At 35.9% G+C, this 12,286-nt stretch overlaps 1 protein-coding gene across 1 annotated transcript in view; it reads left to right on the top strand.

Annotated features, from left to right (window-relative positions):
- Positions 1-465: 465 nt before the first annotated feature.
- rab27b (RAB27B, member RAS oncogene family) overlaps positions 466-12,286 on the top strand; it is a 33,873-nt gene continuing 22,052 nt past the window's right edge. The window contains exon 1 of the mRNA XM_052588733.1: positions 466-684. Within this exon, the coding sequence (XP_052444693.1) occupies positions 683-684 (2 nt within the window). The 5' untranslated portion in view covers positions 466-682. The remainder of the gene's footprint in view (positions 685-12,286) is intronic.

The raw sequence follows: 12,286 nt of genomic DNA, 5'->3' as shown, positions 1-12,286 counted from the left end.
AATTCACACTGTAAAAATAATTATAACAGAACAAATTTAAAACAAATTCACAATGCAGATACATTTAATTTTACCTGAAGAGAAAAAATGCACCTTTTAGTCATCTTTTTTCCTATATTTGACTAAAATACGTTTTTTTTTAAATAAGTGATTATGATATTATACAAAAAATATTGTTTTAAAATATTATAAAGTTAAATAAATAACATATAATTTCAACTCAAAGTAAAAATACAAAGAAAAAAAACAATGGTACCTTGTACAGTCTATGATTTTTACATTTGAGTTCATTTTTATAGTCTATGGATTTGATTGCTCAGGTTGATTGGACACTCCAGTAAAGAACGTCATTATCTGATTAATATTCATGAGCGAATGTCCAATGATCGCGCTGCAACCTGTTGTTGGCGTTCACTCGGCGCTAGGACCCGGATCAGAGCGCGCCGCCGCTGGACTGCCTACATATCTACTCGAGAGCGCGCAGGAGCCTGACACACACACACACACTCTCATTAGTACACACTCGAGGAGGTGTGTTTTAGTGTTTGAGCGTTGCATTGAGCAGGTTCCCGTTCGGATGAGGAGCGATTCGAGCGGAATAAGCGGCGTCGGTCTTTGATGAGGATGATGATGATGAAGAGCGCGAGAGACCTGTGATCACGTTTCAGCATCAGTCTCTGAGATGTGAGTAAATCACCGGTGAAAACTCTGTTGTGCTTATGAACATCCTCATATCTGCTGCTGTGGATCCGTGAGCTCGGTGTGTGTGTGTGTGTGTGTGTGAGTCACCAGACACACACAATGCGCAGCATCACAACTTGATCACAACACAACACTATACTTATTTATTTTATTTGTGCACATGTACCATGTTATTACTATGTGTTTTTGGACATACTGTAGTAGTAGTGTCTGTTACTGCTTGATTATTTTCAAGTGTCAAAAATTATTGCTTTTGGGGGATTTATCCCTTTTAGTAGCTCACAGCCTTGTCATGTTACAACATTAGTATATTAGAGAGTGTTTGCTGGAGATGAAGATGTTGCCAAAATGTTAGGATGTAGTGGGGGTTGCTAGGGTGTTGCCATGTGCTTAAGCCCCGCCCCTGCAAGCTCACACTCATCTGAATATATTTTTGAGTGCCACGCCCACATCTCATCATCCAGTTATCATCTGATGTGTAGAACCAAAGCCCCACCCTACATTTTTTGTGCTGATGAAAAATCGGTCATTATTTTGGCATTATTGCAACTTCTCTGAGATTTTTTTTTTAACCAGATTGATATCTGAAGTGATAGTTCTCCCAAAATCAAAAACAATTGGTGTGTATTTACTCAATTTGTTTCTTCAGCAGAACAGTAAAGACGATTTGTTGATTCTTAAGAAGCGAATCAATGGCAAATTATTATTTTTATTTTTTGCATTTTGAGAGTCAAAAAAAGCATATACAAGCTAGAGGTTGATCGATATGGGTTTTTCCCAGCCGATGCCGATATATAGAAATTTACTATTTACTTGGCTGATTTTCTTTACTCTTTATTCAGTTTTGCATTCAGCGCTGCATTTTAATTTCGCAACGTCTCTTTCTACTTTCACATGCAAATGTCTTGTTGCACTTATGAATATGATGAGCACGGTCGGCATCACTTCTACTATAGTAAAACGTAATTAAGCTTTCGAAGTGGTCTATTTTGCAACACAATCGGCCGATTTAAAAAATAAAATGTCAAAAATCGGTCCCGATTAATCGGTCGGCGGATCAATCTAAAGCAGACAACACAAATTAATACCCGGGGATCTGATGATATATTGAGGTCTTATGAAGCGAAATGATCAGTCTGTGCAAGAAACATTATTATTTTTATTATTATTATCAACGAACTGATTCTTCATCAGTTTGATGCATTGAACTGGTTCACTTCACTAGTTCGTATACATAATCACGCAATGACAAAATGTGAGCCGCAAACTGTTTCAGTCGCTTCAGTCCAATTTGATGAACTGGTTCATTCGGTTCACTAAAAAGAACCAGTTCAAAAGAATGATTCACTTGTGAACCAAACATCGCTCTGGACCATTTGCCTGAGGCTCTGGATTACAGGTAATAATGTTGTAAATAATGCACAGACTGATTGTTTTGCTTCATAAGATCACAATATATTGTCAGGAGCCTTGGGTATTAATTTTGTGTTGCCTAATATGATTTTTTGACTCTCAAAGTGCAGGCACCCATTGACTTGCATTTTACAAATCACCAAGAACGTCTTTGATGGCCTGAAAGTGAGTAAATTAACAGCAAATGCAAATTTGTGGGTGAACCATCCCTTTAATTGATCGTTGGACAGTGTATTTCAGGATACTTGGAGGTTTTTCAGGCTTGTTTGCTCCGTGTCGTCCCCCACACGCAGTACAGTGAGTCAAGCGGCGTGTGAAAATGTTCCAAACCAGAAAAATATTATTTATTTATTTTTAACCGAGAAGTTCCCATGCGTGATCCGCACCACCTGAACAGAAGGGATCTTGCTGCTTGCTGCACTGTTGGTATTGATCTTCTGAAGGGTGTATAATAGACACAACATGAGTGTCAAACGCTTATTGATTTCAGTCACTTCAGAGCTGTGGAAATAGAGCGCTGCAGTTGAAAACCAATGTAAAACAGATATTCGTCGGCGTGCTGCGCTTATCATTGATAAGATGATAAAACTGCCGATCACTCAAATGAAATGAATGTGGAGGAAGCTGAGGAGGCTCATTAGGAGAGTCATCTTTCACTCATCTATTAGTGTTCTTATAATCTCATTACACAAATACATAGCTATATGCTGAAGAAAAACCACTCTCATCCTGGGGCAGTTGCTGATATATTGCTATATGCTTACCGGCTGTTTCTAGTGTGCTGTTATTGGTTGCTGGGGTATTGCTTTGGTTACCATCACTTTTTAAATGGGTCATATTATGCTGATTTTTGGGGGGTTTACTAGAACATTCTCTTATACTAGATTGTTCAAAAACACATTTTTGGCATATTTTACATTACTACAACACCTCTCTCTTCAGTCTGGCATGAACATCTCGAATAGTTCCTGTATCAAATGAGCAGTGACAGTGGCCTTCAGCTCATCTGCATTGTTTTTTCTCTTGTTTCTCATCTTCCTCTTGACAATAGCTCATAGATGCTCTCTGGGGTTCAGGTCTGGAGAGTTTGCTGGACAGTCAAGCACACCAACACCATGGTCATTTAACCAACTTTTGGTGCTTTTGGCAGTGTGGGCAGGTGCCAAATCCTGCTGGAAAATGAAATCAGCATCTTCAAAAAGCTGGTCAGAAGAAGGAAGCATGAAGTGCTCAAATTTTCTTGGTAAACGTAAATTACAAAAAAGACATAAATGCGGATCTCTCAGTTGGTTGTGCATCTTTTTCTTTCCAGTCAACTTTCTGTTAACATGCTTCGATACAGCACTCTGTGAACAGCCAGCTTCTTTGACAATGAATGAATGTTTGTGGCTTACTCCTTGTGAAAGGTGTCAGTGATTGTCTTCTGGACAACTGTCAGATCAGCAGTCTTCCTCATGATTGTGTGAGCCAGTTAACCAAACTGAGAGACCACTTTGAAAACCATTTTGAATTTATTTAATACACAAGTTTCATAGTTTGAGTTGAATAACTGAAATAAATGAACGATTCCACGACATTATAATTTATTGAGAAGCGTTTGTAATAGGACCCTTTAACATGCCGTTACATGCTGGATTCTTTAGTGGTTGTTTTTTGTTTGATGTTATGCGGTTGCTAGGGAGTTCAGTGTGGTTGCCGGGTGGATCCTTAATATCTTAAGTGAAAAGAGTCCAGTCAGTGGCTTAAATCAAATGATAACGTTTTCTCTCTGTTATCATCAATCATCTCAACACTGAAGTGAATGTCGTTTCATGTTGAGTTTAGCTGTCGCCGGTATTAGACTTGTTTGAAGTTTATTTTTAGTTCAGCTCAGGATCAGCGTTTCTTTGAAATATAAGGAGGCGTTTCAAAGTTATTTCTTTATTTATTAGTTTTTTGATGTTTTGTATGTTCAGTGACAAAAATCATCCAGCACTGAATGTGAATCAGCTGTGTCAGAGAGACGGTTTAATTAGAAACGCCACAGTAAATCCTGAGGGCTCAATAAATGTTGTATTAATTTGGAAAGTGTTTTTGAAGCTTGCACAGTTATCAGCGCGAGACGGACAGAAGAAAGATACTTGATAAGACCTTGTGCATCTTCTCCTTCCTCTGCAGCTCAGCGTGTCTCTCTGCTCGCTGGGTAATTACCTCAGGTCCGCCTGCTGCGCCCCACCGCAGGGGTCAGAGGTCACAGGGCTCACCAGCTGCTGAGGAAGAGCTGTGCGCCACACACCACAGGCTCAGATGCCCAGGGAAGAGACGCCCCGCTGGGGGCATTACCTGCGCGCCAGGAACCCCCAAACACCTCCTGTGCTCTAAATAGACACGCTGATCTCCATTTAAACCCCTAAGATGTGGGTATAGAGAGAAACTCCAGTCAGATTTACTTTAATTTACTGAAATTGTCAGGTTTGCTGTTGTTGTTAGTGATGAAAACTCGAACACTTAGTATTAAAAATCAGTGCATGCATCGCCCTGCAATGTTTTAGTTAAAGCTGCTCTGTGCCTGCTCAAAATTCAGTGTAAAGACTAAATGCTGCATGGAAGCCAGACTACTAGGGATGCACGATATTGGATTTTGGCCGATATTCGATATGCCGATATTTTCTAAATAATTTTGGCCGATGCCGATACCGATATCGATATATATACAAGTATATACTGATAAATTTAAACTTTAATTTTACTGAAGAGAAATCCATGTATCTCTTCTGTACTGATTCTACCATAAATTTATTATTTTACAAATGTAGACAGACATTCACATCTGAAAAACAGGTCAATTATTTCACTTGGAGAATATCGGTTTGGCTCATCGGCAGAAATATTCATATCGGCCGATACCGATAATGGTCATTTTAAGCTTTTATCGGCCGATACCGATGTTGTGCCGATATTATCGTGCATCCCTACAGACTACTGTAAATTATGCTGGCTTTGTCTCACCGTCGTCGCTTGTATTAAAGCAGCATTAAGCAGTTTGTGTAAAGACATCTAAATGTTGCTTCAGAGGCAATTCTGTGCCACCTTTAAGGTGTAAATTTGTCGTAAGTATTAAACTGCAGTGCATGCATTATTCTGTAGCATCTTTGAGTTAATATGTAAATGTAGTGTAAAGACGCAATGCAACATAAAAATCAGACTATATTAATCCTGCTCCAACCCACATTAGCCTTCGTAGTATACAGCTGTGTAAATCTTGTATATATGTATATATTCTGCTTCTGAGCAGCATTTAACATCTGTTTAAAGACACCTTATTGCCACTTTAAAAGCGCTTCTGTGCCATCTTTGCAGTTTAAATTTGACAAATGTATTATAGTTTATTGCATGCAATGTTCTGCATGTTTGCAGCGCTGCATTTACATTTTAAGCAGGGACAGAACAGCCTTAACTTAGCTGTGTAATGATGCAATCAAGCATAAAAACCAGACTGAATTATGCTTGCTTTGACTCTCCTCAGTCCCTGGTATGAGAGTATACAGTTATAATTGTTGTGTAAATGCCAACTTTAAGTTGCATCAAACATTCTGTGTAAAAACACCTAAAAGCCACTTTAGAAGCACTTGCTGAGATGTAAAGGATCTATTATAAGCGATAAGCCTGAAAATCATCATGCAGACTTGGAAAACAGACCAACTAAAATGTGTTTGTTTTTCTGTCCTGAGTGTATTTTAGATTTAGATCAGATGTGTACAGATTATAATTTTTTTTTAACATTCCTAAAATGCCCAGAAAAGCAGGTAACATGAAGGAAACATGTTCCATCTCATCCAAACCGAGTTCCTCCAAATGCATTGAGGACATTTCTAATAGCGAGCCATGAAATAACTGTGACGGCGCTGATTGGTTTTATGTTAGCTGGCAAAATACAACGGTAATTGGCTTTACGCACTTGCTGTAATTGCTTTAGCATGCTGCCAAGAACCTGAACGCGCTAATAGATGCACTCCAGCGACTGTAAAAGAAGGAAGGCCTCGGGGAGATGTTGTCTTTCACGTCCCAACACTCATAAACACACGCCATCTCTTATGCATTAAGATTCTGATCAATAATTCATGATGTTGCACTTATTAAAGTCCACCCTGTCTCTTTTATCATTTAAGTTATTAGAGCGAGTGCATGTTGGTGTAATCATATTAGCCAATCGAGCAGGGGTTCAGCGTTTGTTATGGCGTCAGTGTCTGGTTTGTCTCCTCTTTAAGGGCCTGTGGACACACGAGGGCTAATTAGGCGCCACAAATAATTAATGCGGCTGAAGACGTTAAGAAATGGCAGAGAGCTTTGAAGGAGTCGCGGTGTGGACCTGTGGTCTCTTAATAGCTCTTCTTTTCGTCCTCTTGTCTGTGTAGCTTTGAAAGAAACAGATTCACAGTCTTAAAAGAGCACAGTTTCTTCCATGGCGAGGGATTGTGGGTAATATTTGCATGCACGGATGCACAATAGGCAATTTTTATTGAACTCTTTTATAATGCATCTTCATACTGTTAAAGTTTATTGTGCTTATAATAGGGTTCTATGATATGCATGATGGAGAGAATAGACGGAGAGATAAAAATGGAATTAAATTGAGGATCATGGAATTTTGGATGAATAAATAAAAAGATGGGCTGTACACTTGATCAAATTGCAATATAATGTCCATGCATGCTAAAGTGCAAAAGGACTGCTATTAAAATATGAGTGGCACGGTAAACGTTTCAGTTGGTTGCATTTTTAAAGATTATTTGCAATGTTAATTTTAGATTGAGACCATTTTTTATAATAAATATGGATTAATTCTTAAATAATAGGGATGTAAAAATACTAAACACTTTATTAACATTATACCACCATATTGATAATATTGTTGCATCCCTAATAAAAACTATTAAAATATTTCTGTGTTGGAAAAAAATCATATAGGACCCTATTGTTGTACGAAAATTAAAATAATTAATTAAATGGTTAACTTTTTTTGTTCATTAAAATTTTATTAAACCCGAAAAATGTACATGCAATAACAGAATTAGTGGAAAAAAATGTTCCTAAAGTAATACGTTTTTTTTTTTTTTTTGTTAAAATTGTATTAATTAGCCCATTTATCAAAAAGCGAGTCAAACCTATTAAATTAATACAATTTTAACAGTTTCATTAATAAATATTTTAAAATGAATCAATCAAATGACAAATATGACATTTTCCTTTACAACAGATCAATGCATTTTTTATTATTTATATGATTATTTCTGTATTTTTAGTTCAAGTAAGTGATGCATTAGGCATAATTTCTTTAAGTTGAATAGAACTTTTATTTTTGGGCTTGGGGTTTCTTTGTGTTTCTGATGTTCGTTAACAAGTGAAGTGTTGGGGAAGTGCCTCTGGAGATTATACATTATATATTCTCTCATATACTCTATGGGTGTGATCTGTGTGTGGTGTGCATTAGTGTGCAGCGTGAGTTTCTTTCTGTCAGGAAGTCTGTCTCGAAGATAAGCCACATTACTGTTAATCAGCATTTCCTCTCAGGACGGGACTGTGCTGCTTTGGTGAGTTTTATGGCTAATGTGGTCGCATTACTGACATCAAATGGCATCTTTACTCAGCTCTTTTACATTCAACAAGTTCAGAATCAACTTTAAAAGCAGTTTATCATCTTACAGCAGTCCACATATCTCCTGTGACGCTCCGGTGTCTGTTATTAAGTCTCAGATATGTTGAACTAATGATGTAACGAATGAAGAGACTGTGTGCCGTCTGTATCTACTCGCTCAGTGTATGAGGATGTGTTGCCATGGCGATCGTTGTGATGACATCATTGTATTTATAATGATATGGAGGCATTCAGACACATGATCAATGATTCGACTGTTATTTAAGATCAAATATAAACATTTCAATCTAACTATAATAGCGCTGTTACATTCGTTATAAAAACTGGTTTTAGGGATTGAGAGGATTCCTGTGACAACATCTTCATCATCTTCATCATCAACACCTTCTTCTTCTCCTTCTTCTTCTTCTTCTTCATCTTGTTTTTCATCATCATCTTTATCATCCTTATCTTCATCATCTTCTTCTTCATCATCCTCATCATCTTCATCTTCTTCTTCTTTTTCTTCGTCTTGTTTTTCATCATCATCTTTATCATCCTTATCTTCATCATCTTCTTCTTCATCATCATCATCATCATCTTCTTCTTCTTCTTCTTTATCTTCATCATCTTCTTTATCATCATCTTCATCATCATCATCATCTTCATCATCGTCTTCATCATCATCGTCTTCTTCATCATCATCATCATCATCCTCATCATCTTCATCATCTTCTTCTTCATCATCACCTTTTCCTACATCATCATCATCATCTTCTTCTTTATCTTCATCATCATCTTCATCATCATCTTTATCATCCTCATCTTGATCATCATCTTCATCTTCTTCTTCATCATCATCTTCATCATCGTCTTCATCATCATCCTCATCATCTTCATCATCTTCTTCATCATCACCTCTTCCTACATCATCATCATCTTCTTCTTCTTTATCTTCATCATCATCTTCTTCATCTTCATCTTCATCATCATCATCATCTTCTTCATCATCTTCATCTTCTTTATCATCATCATCATCATCATCTTCTTCTTCTTCATCATCATCTTCTTCTTCGTCATCCTCATCATCACCTTTTCCTACATCATCATCATCTTCTTCTTCTTTATCTTCATCATCTTCATCTTCATCATCATCTTCATCATCATCATCATCATCATCTTCTTCTTCACCATCATCATCATCTTCATCTTCATCATCATCTTCGCCCGGTCTGTATTTTACAGTGAACCAATCCGATCGGTCTGACGTGAGCACCCGCAGTTTCCCAAAGTAGAAGCTCATGCATTTTATTTTATTTTAGAAAGTCCTTTTGATTTATGAGCTGCAATATTTCATGCGCATCAATTTTTCAGGCAGCTGTGCCCTAATTTTAGTTTTAGATCAGAGAAGTTTCTGTCTGCTCTCTTGCCATGTACAGTAGAAAATATGACAAAATATGAAGATGTCTTGATGTTTTCTAGCCTTTGGCTGTATTCATTATGCAGTCTATCACACTGTTTAAACAGCTGTTTTTATTATTTATAAAAATATTTTATTTATATATGCTATATATTTAAAGCATATAGTAAAAATCTATCCTCCACATTTTATATATATATAAAAACTTAATTTAATCAAACTAAATATTTTTATTTCTTTATATGCACTAACAATAAAACACAAGATGTATCATCTAAACTACACTACAGATCAAAACAAAGCTTGTAATAATTGACTTATTTTTTAACAAAGTTTCTTCTGCTCAAAAGTACTGTAATATAATAATATTGAGAAATATTACTATAACGTAAAATAACTTCTATTTGAATTAAATCGTTCTGATATGCTGCTGCAATAATTTTTATTCGTTATTATTATTTTTATTATCAAATTTGAAAAATAGTTTGGAAACTGCTAATATTTGTTTTTCAGGATTTTTTGATGAATACAATGCTCAAAACAACAACAATTATTTAAAATATATTTTTTTAAACATTACAATTGTCTTTTACTTTCACTTTTGATGAAATGATATTTTTTATTTTTAAAAAATGCACAAATTTGGAGTATAATTGTTTACACACACACACACAATTCAGCTTTCATCACATAAATAAATTACATTTTAACATTTATTCATATAGAAAAAGGCTGTTTGAAACTGTAATATTATTTAATAATTTTACTGTGTTTTTGATCAAATAAAGCAGCCTTGGAGGCCAGAAGAGACTTTAAAACATAAAAATGATTCCAATATTTTCAAACAAATTGGATTTCTGTTTCAGGAAGTGTTTTCTTTCTCAGCATGTTCTGTCAGACTGATTGTTTTGTGTGTACTTGTGAATTGTAGACTGAGCACATGATCATCAGTCTTTCTGTTTTAAGAGGATTCATACGCTCTCTGTATTGAGTTAACGGCTGTAAACACAGAAGAGTGTTTAAATCCACACGGATCTCATGGAAAATAACATTCCTCAGATACCTGCTCTGTAATACGGACGGCGTGACTCTCCGGCTGAGACGAGAGTTTCTCACCGATCTGAACACATGCAGGAGCACGTTTGGTTTTTAGGAGTCATTCACCTCAGAAAATATCATGAACTTCCCCTCATGTGCTCTAAACCCGCACGGCTTTCATTTGTGGAACAGAATGTCTGAGCCTCCGCTAATGAAATAAAATAAAGAAAGCTCCAAGCACCGAAGAAGAGAAACAGCACCGAAGACAAAAAGCACCACCGAAGAAGAGAAAAAGCACCGAAGAAGACAATCCGCACCGAAGAAGACAAAAAGCACAGAAGACAAAAAGCACCGAAGAAACACAACAACACAGAAGAAGACAAAAAGCACTGAAGAAGACCAAAAGCACCAGAAAAAGCACCCCCGAAGAAGACAAACCGCACCGAAGAAGAAAAACCACACCGAAGAAGACAAACAGCACCGAAGAAGAAGACAAAAAGCACCGAAGAAGACAAACAGCACCGAAGAAACACAACAACACCGAAGAAGAAGACAAAAAGCACCGAAGAAGAAAACAAAAAGCACCGAAGAAGACAAAAAGCACCGAAGAAGACAAAAAGCACCGAAGAAGAAGACAAAAAGCAGCCCCGAAGAAGAAGACAAAAAGCACCGAAGAAGACAAAAAGCACCGAAGAAGACAAACAACACCGAAGAAACACAACAACACCGGAGAAGAAGACAAAAAGCACCGAAGAAGAAGACAAAAAGCACAGAAGAAGAAGACAAAAAGCACCCCCGAAGAAGGCAAAAAGCACCGAAGAAGACAAACAGCACCGAAGAAACACAATAACACCGAAGAAGAAGACAAAAAGTGAACGGTTTTTATTTACGTTACCAAACATTTGTTATAACTGTAGTAAATATAAGTAAAGTTTGACGTTTAAATGCCAGTACAAATTACTACCGTATTGATATTTTAAATCATACAAATACAAATGGTTAACTGAACTGGACCTGTCATTTAACAATTGGTTGCGTCATCTGCATTTACTTGCACTAGTTAAGTTGTCCAAAGTAATTTAATGATACCATTCACATCGTTATTCAAACGGACATATTCACTGATGTAATGACGCAATTACGTGCACTTGCTAGCCTGTTCCATTTACCAAGGAAGTATCCTTGACATTGACTAAAAAGCACCGAAGAAGAAGACAAACAGCACTGAAGAAAACAAAAAGCACCAGAAAAAGCACCACCAAAGAAGACAAAAAGCACCAAAGCAACCTAATTTTGAGTCCGTTCCTGATGAAAAGCGGAATATGACCTCAGACAACTTAAAAAAATATTATAATTCATTGGACATTTAACACTTATAATGGCTTCTTTTTCAGAAATTCTGTGCCGTCTCTGTTTTGTGATTTAATACATATTTTTAATGATCAAAAATAGAAATTAATGCGTAAAACGTTGGTGATTTTATTAGAGAAATTTAATACACATTTAATAGAGAAATTCAATTTGATATTTCCCAAAACCAGTTTAATAATTAAAAAGTCTTAAAAAAAAGTCTCATAATATTTTAACAATGCAACTGTTTATTAAAAGTTCATCAATAAAAGTGCCCTATACAATGTTTCATTTTTCCCCCAAATCATTTTCGCTTTAATGATTTAATTACTTTTTAAAATAAAAACATGTAAAACATTAAATTAATAACTATTTAATTATTGATTAAAATGTAAACTATAATGGGCCCCTATGAGTATTTAATTATTTATTCATTAATTTACTTTCTTCAGATATTCTGTATTGTCTTTTTTTATGGATCCTCTGTTGTTTTATTTAACACAACAGATATGTTATATTCACTAAATATCTTTCTTTTATTAATAATCAAATATTCCTTTACATGGGTTAAACTCAGGAAGAGATGCCTGGGAATAAAGATAAAATTATTATGGAAAACATTGGTAATCAAAGAATGCATACAACTTTAACAGTTTAATCTTAAAGTGTTATTAAATTCAATTTGTGCAATTCCTTTCTTTCTGCCAAACAAAGTGCTTCAAAACAGATTTACTGTTTAAATTAAAACA

Source organism: Carassius gibelio, chromosome B21, assembly GCF_023724105.1.
Source record: "Carassius gibelio isolate Cgi1373 ecotype wild population from Czech Republic chromosome B21, carGib1.2-hapl.c, whole genome shotgun sequence".
NCBI classification, from domain to species: Eukaryota; Metazoa; Chordata; class Actinopteri; order Cypriniformes; family Cyprinidae; genus Carassius; species Carassius gibelio.
This window is presented reverse-complemented; position numbering and strand designations above follow the sequence as displayed.